This window comes from Diadema antillarum, unplaced genomic scaffold (genome assembly GCF_040938485.1).
Source record: "Diadema antillarum isolate AM-2024a unplaced genomic scaffold, OU_Dant_1.0 seq00000014_RagTag, whole genome shotgun sequence".
Classification (NCBI taxonomy): Eukaryota; Metazoa; Echinodermata; class Echinoidea; order Diadematoida; family Diadematidae; genus Diadema; species Diadema antillarum.
Window position 1 is genome coordinate 321661 of NW_027271134.1, and position 18582 is coordinate 340242.

An 18582-nucleotide genomic window follows, 5' to 3' on the forward strand; every position below is an offset into this window, starting at 1 on the left:
TTATTTGTGGGAGCTGACTGAATCACTTGTAAACTACACGAATGCGTGTAATACCTCCTGCACAAACAAACAATTAAACAACGGGTTTTTTTTCTTTTCCCGTTATAAACATCTTTGGGGGGGGGGTTGCTGATGAATGCGTGAAACATAATGATGCCCATACACGTCATGACATTTTCCTGAGAGTCAAGATTAGTGCAGGTCTGTTTTGGGGTAATTGATTATCATAACACAAGTATTCCCTCCAAACAGCGTCGTAGTGTACTGTCTCCCTCCCCCCCCCCCCTCCCACGCTGTCTGATAATGCATATGTATAATAGTTATGTGATTATTGGGTATATAATTTACATGACATGTATAGGCATATTAATGAATAATATAAACATTGTACATAGAAAATATGTATTTCATTTTCAATTCATTTATTTCATTGATTAAGTATCCATGCAAATTACAATCGTAACATACGTACTTACACAGACCAATGAATTGATATTGAAAATTCAGAGTATACAAACTTTGAATAATATGGCATAATACAAAATGGATTTAAATCAGTCTATGTATTTTATATTGGATAATTAAGATTATGTGTGGGGAACCTATACAGAATATATTTGTGGGGGTTTATGGCTATCAATACATACATTCGTGTACGTAAAACAAAGAATATCATTATACAACAACAGTAACTCTTACAACATAATTCAATTCATTAACCAAGTCCATTTTTGATAGGCCTATGTAATTAAAATATGCGTATTATCTTACCAACCCACTAGGCCTAATGCACACACACCAACAAACACACATACGTACACACACAGAGATGCTTACAATGAAAGCGACAGGTATAGAGGGAAAGTTGAAAGTGGAAGGTTTATTTTACTCAACAACCCATATTCTAGGTATCAGAGTCCAATGTAAAAACAATATACATTATAGCACATTATTAATTCAATAATACAGAGTTGCAAATAACTTTAAAAAGATACAAAACAACTATAGGGCTAATAAAATGAGAGTGAAATACGATTGATGAAAAGAAAAAATAAGGAGAAATATACAAGTTCAAGTTCAAGTTCATTTATTTGTCTCTCTTCAAAACAATTATCAACAAAGAATACACATATTCTTGCAAAAGAAATAAACACACAGTACAGAAATTAGACAAAAATAAAAAATAATGTGACAGAGTAGAGTCGAGAGGAAAGAAAGACGAGATAGCCTTGGTTGAAGCAGAGCTTGTATTATAAGGCTCCTCTGAAAAATACAAGGTATGTGATATTAGATTAAACCTTAAGTGGTTTCATTAGCAACTGAGAAAAAAAAAACCCGAATATAAAAAAACCAAAAATATATATAAAGAATACTGCTTATCAAAGTACATACAATTTAGATAGGCAAGAGTATAAAAGGTGGCTTGAAAATAAGCAATCTACACAGTACAAACGCTTAAACATAAAACATATATATATATATATATATATATATATATATATACATATATATATATATAGGAATTTTCCACGTGTTGGACTTCGAATGTTGTAATTATTAGAAGAAAGAGTCTCAAGTACGCCATGGATCCAACGATTACAAAATTTGCTTCAGACCTTCATCAGTGCAAAGACAATGACGCGTCATTGTCATTGTCATTGTCATTGTCATTGTCTTTGCACTGACGAAGGTCTGAGGCAGACCGAAAATTTTGTAATAAAAAATTTTGTAATCGTTGGATTCATGGCGTACTTGAGACTCTTTCTTCTAATATATATATATATATATATATATATATATATATATATATATATATATATATATGTTATACAAAAGCAAGAGTATAAGAAAAGCTTAAAAAAGAAAATACAGATAGTGACAAGAAGAAGAGATAAAAATAATAGAGATTACAAAGGAGTAATATATAATTTTGAAACTATTTACAGAGGTCATAAGAGCATAAATATTTTTTACATAGGGCCTATACACGATACCTATAGGCCCTAGTGAACAAAAAACTAAGGAAAATATGACAAGAAGTGGGGGCGGGGGGGGGGGGGGGAGAGAAGGGGGTAGATACAGACAACTTTATACTCAGAACTTTGTACTATACTGGTATTGCATGCGAGACCTAAAGAAGGCGAACTGATGATGAGCGTCTGCGTTGCTATGCTCACCGACCGTAGCCCTACCATACGCCACGGCGTACGCGTCGCGCCGGCCGTGTGTGTAGTGTGCGTAGTAGCGACAGTTATGCAGGAGGACGCGTCGAAGGCATGAGCTACAAAAATAGTTCTATTATTAATTGCAATGAAAGTTGTGCCAAGGATCGGCTGATGGCCCGGACGGGATGAGTTGATAACTGTCGGGTCATGCACGACATTAATGTAAGTAGAAGAAGATGAACATGAAATTTAAATTTATTAACCATCATAGTCGACTCTTGGAGGGGTTCTTGTAGTTTCGTCGTACCTGGCTGGAATCCACAGCGAATTACTTGGTCCCGCGTACTAAAAAACGTGTGATTTGTAATTCTACCTGTTTCGTAATAGTGGCCTAAGAGTATTAAGACAAGTTATCGTTAATTTAGCAAGACTAGTGAGTGCAGCCATGACCTAGACCTATATAGAGTAAGCCATGTCGACTCACCACTCTGTGTAACGTTAGAGTAAAAAAAAATAAAAGAAAGTCTAGAATGTCTATCACAGCTAAATCGTTGACGTGAATCGGTGTGTTCATGTGATGTGTAAATTTGTGATCTCATCTCCGCCTGAACAACAAATCAAATCATTGTAACTATTCAACTCAGCTGAGATCATGTTTGATTCTAAAACTTCATTGGAAGAAGTTGAAAAGGATTTGGCATTTGTAATATATTTCTGTCCTTATATTTATATTAGGGCAAAACATTTTGTAATGTCAAGGTGTAGAAAGTTTAGATGGGGGTCAGACAACTATGCGCCGTGCTTCGTCTAGATCTTTCGCACGGCGTCTGGTCGGACTAGGTATGGGGGTCAGATTGCTTGCTGCAATTATTTGTTTTAATTCATTCTAGATATCTTTGTATGTGTGTGTGTGTGCAAGACAGCAACATGCTCTCTGCTCAGTTGGAACTGGAGGGCACATTTGATGTCTCCAAGAAGACTCGCTATGACAAGCACAAAGATGAGGTAGGTTCATGAATTCCTTCGTAATCTGACAAATATTTGCTTTACAGCTGTTCTTGAATTGCTAATATTTAATGGTAAGAGCTGTATTTATTGTTTTTGACATGTTGTGTTTCATGATATCTAAATCAATCTGGAATTCAATGACAATGTCTTTATATTTATGTGGACGTTGACCTCATTTTAATCCTTGTAGTAGTTTTAATGTAAGCCAGTATTCATGTGGTCAGATTTTTTATCTCAAGGGCATGTGAAAATACCAGAAGTCTTTACCCAGCTTTGCCATTTTATTCATTGATGCTCTTTATTGGTTGACTCTAGGTCAAGGCATCAATGTCGCCAGGAAGAATTTCCAGATCAGGCGACCTAAGGGCTTAGCAGTTGAAATGTGATTTGTGTGCAATACTTTTTGTACAGTGTGAACGCTGAAGGCATCGTCAACCCCCCCCCCCCCCAAAAAAAAAAAAGAGAAAAAGAAGTAAATGTAGTATTTCTATAGCAACACTATACAGTTTGTAACAAGAATGATGTAACAAGATGATTTGTAGATATTTATTAAGCCTGTTATGTGTGGGAGAGGAGAGAACATAATTTTCATCTTACCCATGGTACTTTGGAAATGAGCACTTGCACCACACATTATTTTGAATGCTAATCATGTTGTATCTGTGTATATTTCAGGTCAACTGTGTGGCTTTCTCCCCGGACATGGAAATGATGGTCACAGGATCTGATGATGGCAGAGTGAGAGTGTGGAACAGACCCCAAAATATCCTTGTCTGCAGATTTTTCGGACATGAAGGTAAAAAGAAAAAAAAAATTATTGTTTTTCCAAATCCATGGCATCCTAATGACTAATGACTTCTCATAATGTGTCATCCAATAATCTCAATTAAGTTGTGTGCATGACTATACCTTGTCTTCAAGGTCATTGATTGCACAAAGGAATCAAAAAATGTGCAACCAAGTTGGCAAATTTCTCTACATTTCTGCATCTTTTATATATATACATATTTTTTATGAGCATAGATAGCTTGGAATATCTTGGGGAATTTCAAGTTTCTACATTGAAATAGACGAAGCTGCTCTCCTGCTTTTAGATTATTCTGCAGCGTTTGACACTATTAATCATGTAATTCTCCTTAACAGATTAGAGACTAACTTCGGTCTTACGGGAACAGTCTTGAGATGGATTGCATCTTACTTACACGACCGCCACCAGATGGGTACCGTTAACGGCACACTTTCTCAGTCGTTCCCTCACAGACATGGTGTCCCCCAGGGGTCTGTGGTTGGTCCTTTACTATTTCTTCTATACACAGCCCCTCTGTCTTCGAAAATCAACTGTCACGAAGATATTCTACATGTTATGTATGCCGACGATACTCAAATTTACATAATCATAAAACCAAATACCCAAGTCGAAGCACTCTGCAAACTTAGTAGATGTGTTGAGGATATTAAGCAATGGTCTTGTGATAATCATTTGAAATTGAATTGTGTCAAATCAGAATTTTTATATGTTTATTCTCAGTTCAGACTGGGTGGTTCTCTCACAGAATTTTCCCTCAAAGACAGTACTATACCCACCTCTCAGTCCGTCAGAGATCTCGGGAGTTATTGTAGATAAGCATCTGAATTTTCAACAACACAATAAGAACTCATGTCGTTCTGCTGCTTGGGGTATCTGTAAAATTGGTAAAATCCGAAAGTTATTGGATCAGTCTTCCACTGAACGTCTCATTCATGCATTTGTTTCTTCCCATCTTGACTACTGCAATTCCCTTCTTGTTGGTCTCCCTGCTTCAAGTATTGCACCACTTCAAAGAATTCAAAACAGAGCTGCTAGGCTTGTGACCCTTACAAAAAGATCTGACCACATTACTCCTGTTCTCCAATCCCTCTACTGGCTCCCCATACATCAACGTATCACCTTCAAAATCCTCCTTATTGTTTACAAGATATGTAGTAATCTTGCTCCATCCTATCTTAACCCTAACTTACCAGGGGGGTGTTTCATAAAGCTGTTCGTAAAGTTACGAACAACTTACGAGCGACTGGTGATCAGTTGCGATGTGCTATACTTACTAGAATTTGAATAATTCACCACAAGAACTGATCACCAGTCGCTCGTAAGCCGTTCGTAACTTTACGAACAACTTTATGAAACAGGGCCCTGGGCTATTTAGCGAGCTTGAATTCCTGGGGGGGGGGGCCATTATGGCCCCCCCCCCCCCTTCAGATCTCAGCCGTTGATCACGCGATCGCTGCAAAATTTTGCATGAATATAAAGCCGGATGTAATCTACAAGACTGTCGTGTTAAATTTTCAAAAAATTTGCATTTTCTATTTCAAATTAATTATTCAAATATATGCAAAAAACCTCATTTTCGTCTGTAATTGGCTTATAAAAGCTTATGGAATGCTGATTTTTGGTGTAGATATTCCTAGTGACATTTCGAACATTTGTGCGCCAAAAAAAAATTCAGTATCAAAATTAATTTCTTATGTTTTTTATTGTTTTATCAATTTTTTATGTATTTCTTTGTTTTTTTGAACTTTTGTTTTTGTTGTTTTTTCAGCAGAATTTGTCATACACATTTTTTAAAGCATAATTAGGAAAGCATAATTATACTAAAATAAATTTATTTCAGCAATTGAAATTAAAACTATGAATCTTTATATGAATTAATTGAAAAAACACAATTTGTATTGACTTTGTACACAAAATCACGCTTTTGAGCAATTTTTGGGTTGCCGAAAATTTTTTGAAGGGGCGTGGCTTCGGAATGGTATGCCCGGGTGCGACAAATTTGGTCTCAAAAGTAGCGCGATACTTGAAAGTAAAAAGTCAGTGAGAGGCGCGATCAAAAAATTTTGCGCGCCGGAATGGTCGCGGAATTCGTCGAGGGGGGGGGGGGCATTATGGCCCCCCCCCCCACGTAAATTAGGGTTAAAGACTTAATTTCTTTCCGCCCCTCCACTTCAACCCGTTCTCTTCGTTCTTCCTCCACTCTCCAACTATGACATGGTCCCCGCACCTGTACCCGCTATGGTGATAGGGCTTTTTCTGTTATTTCCCCGTCTCTTTGGAATAAACTCCCTCTCCATATTCGTAATGCTGAAAATGTTGATAAGTTTAAGTCATTGTTAAAAACTTATCTGTTTACTCAACTTTAATTCTGTTGTTGTTGTTGCTGTTGTTATGTTATAATATTTACATGTACATAATGTTGTGTTTTATTTCAATGTCATACTTCTTTTTTCCGGATCGTTGCGCTTAGAAACATCGGTATTAAGTGCTATATAAATGATATTTATTATCATTATCATTATGTGATGTCCAGTTCTATGATGTAGTGAAGATACCTTATTTAGATGGTTTATTCTTTTTTACTTTTTGTTGTGGTGATTTGTGCATTGAACTCTACTGCTAATTTACAACAAATATCATTGCCTGTTAGAGCATTGCTCATCAAAGATATTGTACATTGCCCTAATACTTTTGTTCTTATTCTTATGATCCCTGTGACACATTTGTAGGGGCAGTAAAAGGAGTGGCAATTTCTCCGGATAGTCGCCTCATTGCCAGTGCTTCCTTTGACAGGACAGTGATAGTATGGAGAACACGGAACTCAGAGATCATCTACAGATTGACTGGTGAGCTCTGCTCCCTGTGATACAGTCATTGTGTTAAGGATGGTGATGCTATAGAGTATATCTTGTCATGAAAGATAGATGTGAACAAACCTGTGAATAAATAGAGAATGGATAGACAGGTATGCCTGTATCATGCATATGTAATCGTTCCTAGGTTATAATGCAAAGCCAATATTATATTCCTATCTGAAAATTTGTGGGTCTCCCTTCTTCATCAGGGATTGTGAATAACAATTGAATTGATAGCCAATACATATCACATATCAGGACTCAACATTAGCGGTGGCCCAGGGCCACTAAAAATTGACATTTGGCCATCATTTTTTTTTTTTTTTGGGGGGGTGGGGGGAGGGGGTTGGCCCAATTGGGCAGTTAAAATCCAAAATGAGTAATTAATGTGGGAAAACTGTTGTTCTCATGATAGCAAACTGAATCTCAAACTCAATAGGTTTGAATATGATCAAATTAAGACAAATGGATCAAGCTTTGGAGGTTTTGACTTCAGAGATCCCAGGTCACTGTTTGCACAATGTAAGTCCTTGTTTCTCCTCTTTCTTTTATTTTCTCCTTCTTTTTTTTTACAGGTCATTGCAGGTGTGTGGAAACTGTGTCATTCTCAAACAATTGTCAATTCCTGTGCTCTGGAGCCTGGGACTCAACTGCAATAGTGTGGAACATGAAGGTCAGTGACATACATTGTACAGTACCTTGGCTCAATGAAGACACTGTGTTTAATGGACAGGTGTCACATGGAAACATGAATTATGTATTCACAAGTGTGTCATGTGATTGCATGAAGGAATATGTGTGCTAGAAAAAACAATCCAGTTTACCATTATGCAATCATTGTACTGCAGCAATAAAACATTTTTTTTTCATTAACCTAAAATGTAGACAAGGGGCTATCTTAACTAAATATGTTGAAAAATCTAAGATGATTGATATAAAGACCACCAAGAAACGAAATGAACCTAGCTTCATAGTGTAATTCCACACCATTTTCACATTGATTTTCATCAAAATAGATCGATCTCATATTACCAGAATATGTGATCAAAATTGATATAAAGTAAAAATAAAAAGTCACAGAGTTTTAAATTTTTGTGCTTTCACCAAACACACACAAATAGGAGGAGGTGATGATGTATCACTATTGGTCTGTGCACTAAAAATTGTTATCAAAATCATGTTTCTGGCTGTTGGTGGAGTGCCTGCAATTGCTCTCACCCTAAAAATTATTGTTGTTAGGTTTTTGCAAGACCACAGTAATATGATCCAAATTATACAATTATTATGACCTTTATGTCAAAATAAGGGAAGACCTGTGTTGAGTTGAATAAGAGGCTTGTACTGTAAAGCAATCATCACTTCTGTAAGTTTGAGTACAGTGCAATCCCGTTATAACAAACTTGGTTATAGCAAAAATCCGGTTACAACGAAGCAAAAAGTAGGGCTGTAACGTTATTCACTCTAGGTGTTTTTATTGTTTCTTTATTGGTTATAATAAAATTTCAATATAATCAAAGAAAACTGCTGGTCCCGAGGACTTCGTTATACCGGGAGTCCGCTGTAGGTGGTTGTGACTATCATTACTAATTTGGTAAACACATTGGAAGCTTCATAATCTCATAACTTGCTTGAGTTATATCCAGTGATATTCCATTGTTCTTGAACTACAGACAAGTTTATTTTTTTGTCATTTTTATTTTTCATATCTTTTTTTTTTTCTTTGCAGACTGGAACTCCAAAGAACATCCTAACTGGTCACAGAAATTTGGTGCAATGTTGTGCATTCAATGCCAATGACAAAATGTTGGTAAGTAGGACCTAAGCAACAAGGAATGTAGATTTGAGAATCATATTACCAGCAATAAGTGTTCATCATTTCAGAAGAACATGTACCCACAGATAATAGATATAGATAAAAGGCCACTGAAAATAAAAGCAGAAAAGACCCTCCACTGAAAGGGAAACATGGTATTTGTGTTTGTTTGGTTAAAAGATAATATAGATTGGGTGTAGAATATAGGGGGAAGTATATGGTAGTGATCATACCATGTAGTCCTCTTGCACCTAACTCCAGTCCATATAATGCTGTATTACCTGGCTCTTATTCTTGAAATATACGTCAGCAGTGTTACTGAAATTCTAGTCCCCAAACAGCCTCTTTCTCCTATTATTTGTTGGGGGTTTTTTTAAGAAAAAAAAACAAAATTTGTCCTGTGTTAGGAAATAAAGTCATGGTTTATGTATAGCCTTCTTCAGAAAATCAAATGTGATATGTCACATAGCATATCGTCGCTGGGGTGACAAGACCTTGTATCTGCAATTTTAGGGAAAATGACTTTTTTTGATTAATAGTCAAATATTGGGTTAAGTGATGTCCTGTCCAAATCCCAACTGTCTTACTCCAAAAATGAAGCCACCACAGCATGTCAAAGGAAAGGCTATCCCATTCGCTATAGTGCTTTGGCCGCCATGTTTTTTGGCTCTCCTGAACATTTGACATTTTGTAGATACGAGGTCTTGTTGCCCCAGCGACGATATATGTGTTCGTAGCAGTGTGTGCATCTTGTGCTGTACAGTACAGTGACGTGAGTGTCAAGAAGTCTTATGTTGACGATAAGATTCTTCTACCATGAACCGTTTGTTAGGCCACAGGCTCGTGGGACCACACAGTGCGGCTGTGGGGCCTCTGTCGGGAGTCTGGAATGGACCAGGTCCGAGTCTTGAAGGGCCACACGGGCAACATTCATGCTGTAGCATTCTCCAGGATGGGGATTCTGGTGGGTGGAACTTGCTTACTTTTTTTCCTTTTCTCTCTGCAATGTTGTCTAAATTTAATTTCTTTGGTTTTATGGGATGGAGATGGGTAGTGTCTTGCCACTGAAGCCTTCCAAAGATTTTGTCAGGAAAAAAAGAATGATACTTTGACAGTAGAACAATGGAAGTTGTTCTTCCACTGCTTAAAAGTCTTGCCACTGATTATCATGTCAGGGAATAAATATTTTCTTGTAATTTTATCACAAGAATACCTGTTTCCATTTATGATCCCATTTTCAGTTAAAGGACAAGTCCACCTTCATATACATAAGGATTGAGAGAATGCAGCACTATTAGAAGAACACATCAGTGAAAGTTTGAGGAAAATTTGACTATCCGTTCAAAAGTTACGAATATTTTAAGTATCTGCGCAGTCACTGCTGGAAGAGAAGCCTACTACAGTGTATGATGTCACATGCGTACAACTATATAAGGAAAATAAAAAGAGAATTTCACAAAACTTTACTTTTTGAATAAAGTGCACATTTCTTTGACTTGCTACTGACGTATGTTAAAGGTAATATTATTCCCCCTGCCTTCTGAAAGAGAGAAGTCGAGTGTTTTGTTATGCGAGAAAAATGGAAATATGTTGAATTTTCTTTATTCTTTCTTTATATCGTTGTACTCATGTGACATCACAAGCTATAGCAGTCTTTTCATCCAGCCGTGACTGAGCAGAAACTTCAAAAATTCATAACTTTTTAACGGATTGTCGGATTTTGCTCAAACTCTCACTGATGTGTTTTACTAATATTGCTGCATTCACTCAACCCACATGTCTATGAAGGTGAACTTGTCCTTTAAGTACATCTTCAGTTGTATTGATCAAGTTTCTCACACTATTGTAGGCTCCCTGCATACATCAAAGACACTGAAATCTTGCAGGTAAAACATTTACCCCTTTCAATATCACATCTGATTCCCAATCCTCTTTTTGTATCTGAATTTCTTATCCAAATTGTTATAGTAATTATCAGAAAACAATTTTTCTCTGTTTTTGTCCTTTTCTCTGTAAAGTCAATATAAGATAGAACTGCAGAATCAAGTAGATTAGATTTTATTTTGTCATTGTGCCATTAGGCATCAGGATCCTGGGATAAGACTGTTCGTTTGTGGAACTCCAGGAATGCCCAGCTCATCATGGTGCTGTCGGATCACTCAGGCTGGGTGAGGGCGCTAGCCTTCTCTAAGGATGGTGCTATGCTGGCCAGTGCCAGTGATGATGAATCGGTGAGTACAAATGCTCTCATGATCTCAGTATGAAGTACACATGATGAAGGTACATGTACTGTAAAACGAGCATTTTGCCGACATGAAACTATCGCAAAAATTTGGGAAGAGCCAAGATTTGCAAAATTGAAATGCATGCAAAAGTGTTAGTCTACACAATGCAGTGAATGCCAGTGGCAATTCGCAGAAGTTTCATGCCACAAAAAAAGGCTGTCAGCTCCAATTTTGAAAAACATTCATGCTGCGAATGTTTCTTGTTGATACATATATGCTGTTTGATGACGATGATAATGAAAATCTTGATAGTTGTCTAGATCATATTGACAATGAATTACTCTATTAAATTTGTTGCAATGAAATATTCATCTTTTAAAGCTTAATCTTTCTTAGGTATACCCAGTGCAAGCTATATGTAGTTATGACTATATTATTGTGGATTATGAGTTTGATGTGAGACCTGTATATATGTGTAATGCTCAGTCTAAGCTCATATTGACAATCAGTATAAAGTTTGTTGCATTCTTGCAGGATGTATGAAAGTGTGATGTATAAATACTCCTCTAAAGAATTGTGAATTACTACAAGGAGAGCAAACATGGGTCACTAATTGCAGACTGTCCTCAGAAACACTTCAAAATAGCAGTAATGTTTTTTTTTGTGTTTTTTTTTTATGAAAATATTCTTTCCCCTAAGGAGATAAGAATTGTACAAGTGGACCCAAATTTCATGTGACTGGCAGGTTTAACATCACGCACTATCACTTTCGCTCATAGGATTATATATTTTTGTCATTCTTTTTCATCTTTCTGCAAGAGAGAGAAAAAACATGACTGAAACAGATTCATGCAATAGGCAAATATTGCAGTCATGTGGAGTGCCCAGCAAATATCATTGAAAGTGATTGATAAGTAGCAGTATTCAATTGATGTCCCTTCTCTAATGCATTCAGAACATAGTCCCAGGTTTCACTGATCTATTCATTTCACTAGAATTTCTTAAATAAAACCCTTTATTGAAGTAAATGTAATGTCTTCCTTGCCATATCTTCGTTTCTGTTTCTTGTGACAGGTGAAAATCTGGGATGTGAGAACAGGGGAATGTGCAAAGACTCTTGAGGTAAAATGATTCACCTGAAATTGTATCAATGTTGTTTATTTATGTGTCGGTTTCTCTGTCAAAGTAATGATGAGAAAGAAGTACATATTGTAATTGTTATATTCAACTTTGTGCTGAGCATCAGTTTGTTTTCAGAGGATGCCCAAGTATATTGTGTTTAAACTATGAGACCATCAGTGGTAATGATGACTATCATTTTGATATGTAACCCATTTTACATGATGAATACTATATGCTGTGGTTTTGTGCAAAAGATCACATGGGAAGACAATCACTCACTGTGTATTTAGCCGTTGAGGACGAGTCCCGAGTATACTCTGGCAAGTGTCTATGGAAACTGCGTGTTGTAGCAAAATCAGCCCATCCTCAACTGGTTAAGACAGTTGCACCATACTTATTTCCTGAGTGGATGCTGTAACTTCAGACATAGAGTAACTTTTTATAGGTGAATGTTTATGATTGTTGATTTTCAAAAGACAAAGAGATACAGTACTATCCTATTAAAACAGTTTGTTAAGTTGTCAAAGAATAGTATCCAGATTCGCAATGAGTTTCTGTTTGATTGATATTCATATCCTGTATAAACGTGACATACACAGAACTTGTATGGGCTCTAAATGGAAGATACTTTAGATTTTATACTCCTTTCATCTGTAAAAATAAATCAACTGAAAGGGGAAAGTTGAGATCGACTGAAAGAAGAGAGAACCAGCAAGATATAGATTTTGTTCTGAAAGTCATAGAGTCACAATTTTCACAGTATTTCAAGAAACATACTCCTGAGCAGTATACATTGAAGCAATTGGTAGTCTGTTTGTGCTATGACATCCTCTGGTGTTTCACATGCAAGAAGTCTAATCTTGTATTCATGCCATGAAGAAAAATTTTATTAGCTGAAGTTTGAAAAAATGCTACTGTAAAAGTGGATATTTTTGTGCAACTGATAAGAAGAGTTTCGCGTGTCTTTAGTTCCGCGGTATGAAGACATCAACTACAGGAACATATGGCAAGCAAAAATATTCGCGTGCTTTTATTTTCGTGCTAGTTTCTGATTGCGCGAAATGCGCGGAAATTTCAACACCGTGAAAATTTCCACTGTTACAGTAATTGGAAAAAAAAAAACTAACTTCCTTCGCTGTAATCAACAAGTGTGTAATCATAACACCACAGTGCATTCATTTTTTATTTCAGAGCGACCTTGAGCAACTCCAGACTTGTGTATTCTCAACTGAGGGGGCGCTGTTTGCATCGGGAGCTGCCACCATGGCAGTCATCCCAAGGAAGGAGGAGAAAAAGGGGGATGACGCAGGGAATGTCAAGGACAGTGTGGATGGCAGTGGAGATACTGGGAGATGACTCCACCAGGACACATGATGCATCTCTCACTGAACTATCATTGGCCTTGTGCTCTCTAGTACAAACCACTGTGCAGACGTTGGGTGTGTTGGGGGTCAGGGGACCCTGGTGGTACACCATATCAATCCAGTGCCATAATTTAGCAAGATGTTTTGAATAGCAGGCATTCAGCCAATGATGTGACAGTTTACCTATGTGTCTTGTTGTTTTTTAGAGTGACTGCATTTAACATTTTGCATAACAATTATTATTCAAGCTATTGATTTCCTTACAGTAAACTGTATTTCAGTAAAAGAGGTTCATGAATCAGATTTTCATTTCTGAATTCATGCGTGATACGTAACCTTCCAAGTATGTGTGTGGACATGATACAATATCAAGTTGCATGTATGATACACTTGTTTGTGTAAAATTCACTTTCCCATTCATTTGATTCTTTAAGCTAATGCACCCTTCAGTGTTAGTGGGAAGCCTTATTGATAGTCAATAGCTGCATCCAGAAGGATTAAAGAATACAAGAATTTATAGAGGTTAAATGTTTCTATTTACACCTATCATTGTACTGGTGCCCATCACTAGTGTTGTCAAATTGAAGGGATGGTTTAGTTTTAGTTGAGATGGGGCTTTGGGTTTCCAGCTTTTTTTTTTGGGGGGGGGGGGGGGGTAATGAAAAACATCTGTTGCAACCTCTTATAAAATATGAAAAAGCATACCATTCTAAGAGGAATTCAAAGTTTATTTGATAAAAATTGCTTGTAATATGGCTGAGATATCCAAAAACAATGAGGTCCTAATAAAAGGTGGGGCTCACCTTTTATTAGGATCACTTTGTTTTACTTTGTTGTTGTTTTTTAATATTTCAGCCATTTCAAAAGTGATTTTCATCAAATAAATTATAGATTAATTCCCCTTAGAACAGCATGATTTTTAATAGTTCATGTAAGTTGTTTCTAAATGTCTCACAAAAAGTTACAAAAAGTTAAAATGAGAATTCCCATCTCGGTCAAAACTAAACCACATCTAAAGCACCAAATCTACAGCACAAGACTTCAGCTGGTTTTATTGAACTTGCTTTGCTGTGTACTACATGTAGTATGTTAAGCTTACGACGGATTTGTGTTTAAGCATCCACTGCAGTACAACTTTGGCACACTCCAGCCAACATGAGTAAATGGTCCACTGAGGTGTGCATTTGTGGCCAATCTGGTACATTATGGATTATGACTGCATGCTGGCTGAAGGTACCAGCATGCAGTCATGGTTGAAGTTTAGCTCAGTGATACGATGTTATAGTATGTTTTAAAAGTGTGTTGAAATGCAAAACGAGAAGCTACTTACAAGAAGTGGGCTTGGTCATATCAGTGGTAAGTGAAAATGAGGGAACTGTCAGAAGGCCACACCTAAAGAGTGACTTTGACAGCTCACACTGTAGTCTGGTTTTTAGACCCTTTGCTAACTTTAATCCCTTCCACAAAATGCACCCTCAGTGGAAACAAAGGCAATGCCACATCCAGCTCAACCTGCTATTTCTTTCTACCTTTATAGAGGGCATTAATATTCCAGGAAGCAAATTTATACTGGCAAATGGTCTGGAAGCCAGACTACACAGACTGATATGTGTTCCCTGCTGCACTCTGTAATACAATAGTATGGACCATTCCATGTGATACAGACACTGGTGTCTTGCTTGTAACTTGCATAATCATGTTAGATGTATCATTTCTGACTAGGTTTTGGTACACTAAATGATCTAATCTCTGTCATTAGACATGTAGCATTTGTAAGATTCTGTGAGCTGACTTCCTTTCCCACAGCATGCCTTAGATGAATTGTGAATTGTAATTTTTTGTCCAGGAAAAGTCACAATGATTTTAATTACAATTGATCAAATATTTATACCTGGTATTACAAAGAGTATATTTTTTCATGTACTTACAGAAATTGTTTAGAATTTGTATATGGGATGAGCAATAATTGTTTAGAATTTGTATATGGGATGAGCAATAATTGTTTAGAATTTGTATATGGGATGAGTAATTTGTGTTATTTGTGAAGTACATTCACTGGTTTGCTTTGTTTTCCAGATGAATTGAAATTATTATTCAGTGAAGTGAGCCAAGATTGTTCTGTTTAACAGTGTTCATTTGTTTTCATCTGAAATTTTTGCATTGTTTCACATGTATATGTTGTGCAAATCGAGTTACTGCAATTTTTTAAAGGGTTCGTTTCTTTGCTATATCAATTTTGGTTTATTTTGAGTGTTTTTTGTGTGTTGGGATGGAGAAGGTTAACTAAATGCCAAGAAAACAGCTTGGCGAGGATTATCCAAGTTCATTAGTATATTCAAGCTTACTAGGAGGACTGTCATGAAGAAATGCAAAATAATGATGACACTTCCTCCATAAAAACAGAAAGCAAAAACCAACATAACATAAACTAACATCAATTTGAGTCATCCACATTTCTGTGGCCATCTGTATTAGCAGGATTGTTCCAAGCAATCAAAGACTGAATAGTGTAGTCGTGAGAAATTGTGAGGTTGTTTGCTTCATGTCTCCTGAAGCAAATGCTAGAGGTCTTTAGACCTTGTACCCATTCTTTACAGATCTTTTTACTTTCATTTCATGATTAGGAGGGCATATGGGTGTGTCAAGGCCAAGCTCCTGATGAATATTTTCCATGTTACCTGTGCCTCTTCAGTAGCATCTTGATCTTCCTAACACTGTGCCTTTCCATACTATCAGGAACTCAATTGACAAGGGAATGCAATTTATCATTTTGACTGCTTTAGACATTGCCTTATTTCAATCAAACCACAGAATTTTAAACTGTCAGAGCAAGAGCCAGATTATAAAGGCAAGTTGATTTTGAGAAGACTTCTACTTCAAGGCTTAACTTTGTACATGTAATAATGTGCAATCAGCTACATGTGTCTTAGTACTCCAATGTCCATTACAAATATTATGTCTCTGTATTATGACAAACTTTCTACCTCTATAAGATTATATGCATGAGTGGAAACTTCAGTTACAATAAACTGAAATTTGTATATCATACATATTATATATGCCTCAGCCTGTGTTGTAAAATTACATGTATAGCATTGATATTTTTGTGTTGACAGAAAAGAGAGAGAGAGAGAGAGAGAGAGAGAGAGAGAGAGAAGGGGGAACCTGAAGGGTTGAGAGAGATGAGAAGGAAGAGACAGAACAAACATTCCAGCGGTGAATTTACTGATGCCTGAAAGGTATGTCAGGAAACAATTTAAGTCAAATATACAAAATGTTAGATACCTGTAAACTACTTCCCTGCCTAAAGGGGACCTCTCTAGATGATTTTCAGATTTTTATATTTGAACAACTATAATTAGTTATACTGAGGGCGGAGTTTCAGAATTTATGATAGTTGGGATGAAGTTTGAGAATATTTTCGAAATTTATAACAAATTGCAATGAACAAGGATGATGACATGGCAGAGTCATGATAATAATACATCAGTTGGGGTTCAAGGAAGCAGAACATAAGAAGGTATGCATAGATTATACACAGGTGAACTCGCAAGCAAGTGGTATTGTAATGGAATTACACTCTTACATTCTGAAATATGTGAGCTTCTATGTCATCATCCTTGTTCAGTGTAATTTGTTTAAGGTTTTTCAAAATATGGTTTCTCTGCTCAAAAACCACAGTAAATTCCACGAATCTATACATGGAGCTGTCGATTTATGTACTACCGTATATGATGTGAAATTATGAAAATCGTCTGTTAAGCTGTAGACCAATTTGGTTTGGGTACTGTTTTTTTTTTATGGTAATTTCTAACTGGAGGGCTTCAAGTATGCCTACCAAAAGATAATTTATGCACTGACATAGCAACCCACCTGGCTCATTGCATAACCAATTGCAAGTGGTTTCGTTCTTTTTTAAAGCCCCCAGTTATGGCCACCATAAGTTACAGTGCTGTGAAGTCAGAGTCATCTATTTTAGATATTCTGCTTTCTCTACAGCACAATCTTATGGTCTGCTGATATTGCAAACTCTGAATTATAGTTTGAGGAGAATCATTTTTAGTTCCATATTCAATAACACAGTCTTATTTTTTTCTTTGTTTTATGCGATGGAGTTTTCCTGCCTTGATAAATCCTAGAAGCTACAAATTCGGTTATGGGTATGACTACTAATATACGTGTACTGTGTTACGGCACATTTTGGTAAATTGCACATTTTGGTAAATTTACCAAAATTTGCAGGACATTGACGGCACATTTTGGTAACTTTCTGCTCCTCCACAACCATCACAAAAACAAATTGTCACACCTTCCCGGGCAAGCTACGCGGGCTTGTTGCGAGTAAGGTTTTTCCAGCACGCAGGAAAATTATCTCACCCGTAGTTGCCCGGAGCTGCGCACACAAGTCCGATTTACCGGCAGCCAAGTTTTGAGCAGCACCTCGCAGGCAACTCCCACCAGGTACTTCGCAGTCCCCGTATACGGTCAGCGCGGCCAAAGTAATGACATTCTGTCATTTCTGTTAGACTTCTGCCATTCCTGCAGGTGAATTTCTGAGTTGTCAGCCCCCACGCGCCTGGCACGCAGGTCACACAGAATACCCGCAAGAAGAACATAAGTAGCACGCATCCAGCAAGTAAGACACATGCACAACTCGCCCAAATCCTTGTCCGCCCTCAGAAATTGTCCGGTATGCTGGAAAATCCTCACACGCAACAAGCCCGTGTAGCTTGCCCGGAAAGGTGTGACAAGGCCTTAACATGGCAACGGATAAAAAGGATTTGCGTGCGCACCTCCGGGCGACTACGGGTGAGAAACGTGCTAGGTACTGTTACGTGCAGGTCATCTGCGGGGACCTCCGGGTAGTAAAAATTGTTCTTCGCAAGTCACACTCAAGGCTTGCCCGGAAAGATGTGACACGGCTTGTAAGGCCTCGTCACACCTTTCCGGGCAAGCTACGCGGGCTTGTTGCGAGTAGGGATTTTTCAGCACGCAGGAAAATTTTCTGCGGGCGGACAAGAATGTTTACGAGTTTCGCACTTGTGTCTTATTTGCTAGAGGCGTGCAATACTTACCTTCTACTTGCGTGTATTCCGTTTGACCTGCGTGAGAACTTTGAAACCGATCCGTTTTCTGTTACGAGCGACTTACGGGTACTGGGAACTACCTGCGTTGGAGTTGTCTGCAAGGCGCTGCCGGTAAGGGTCTCCTACTGGTGTTCT

The 18582-nt window shown here is 37.3% G+C and overlaps 1 protein-coding gene across 1 annotated transcript; it reads left to right on the forward strand.

The window, feature by feature from the left end:
- Nucleotides 1–2300: 2300 nt before the first annotated feature.
- LOC139725079 (uncharacterized) lies at nucleotides 2301–13352 on the forward strand. The gene is made up of 10 exons (XM_071636167.1): nucleotides 2301–2387; nucleotides 3089–3170; nucleotides 3849–3969; nucleotides 6711–6827; nucleotides 7412–7509; nucleotides 8563–8643; nucleotides 9482–9613; nucleotides 10731–10880; nucleotides 11949–11996; nucleotides 13188–13352. The coding sequence occupies exons 2-10, from the start codon at nucleotides 3093–3095 to the stop codon at nucleotides 13350–13352; spliced, it is 990 nt and encodes a 329-aa protein (XP_071492268.1). The 5' UTR covers nucleotides 2301–2387; nucleotides 3089–3092.
- The last annotated feature ends 5230 nt before the right edge of the window (nucleotides 13353–18582 follow it).

What these genes read in the sequence shown, in the direction of transcription:
- LOC139725079 (XM_071636167.1), top strand. Translation starts at nt 3,093, where the DNA reads ATGCTCTCTGCTCAGTTGGAACTGGAGGGCACATTTGATGTCTCCAAG. An exon ending in ATGCCAATGACAAAATGTTG is followed by an intron (nt 8,644 to 9,481) that starts GTAAGTAGGACC and finishes ACCGTTTGTTAG; the next exon opens with GCCACAGGCTCGTGGGACCA. An exon ending in AATGTGCAAAGACTCTTGAG is followed by an intron (nt 11,997 to 13,187) that starts GTAAAATGATTC and finishes TTTTTATTTCAG; the next exon opens with AGCGACCTTGAGCAACTCCA.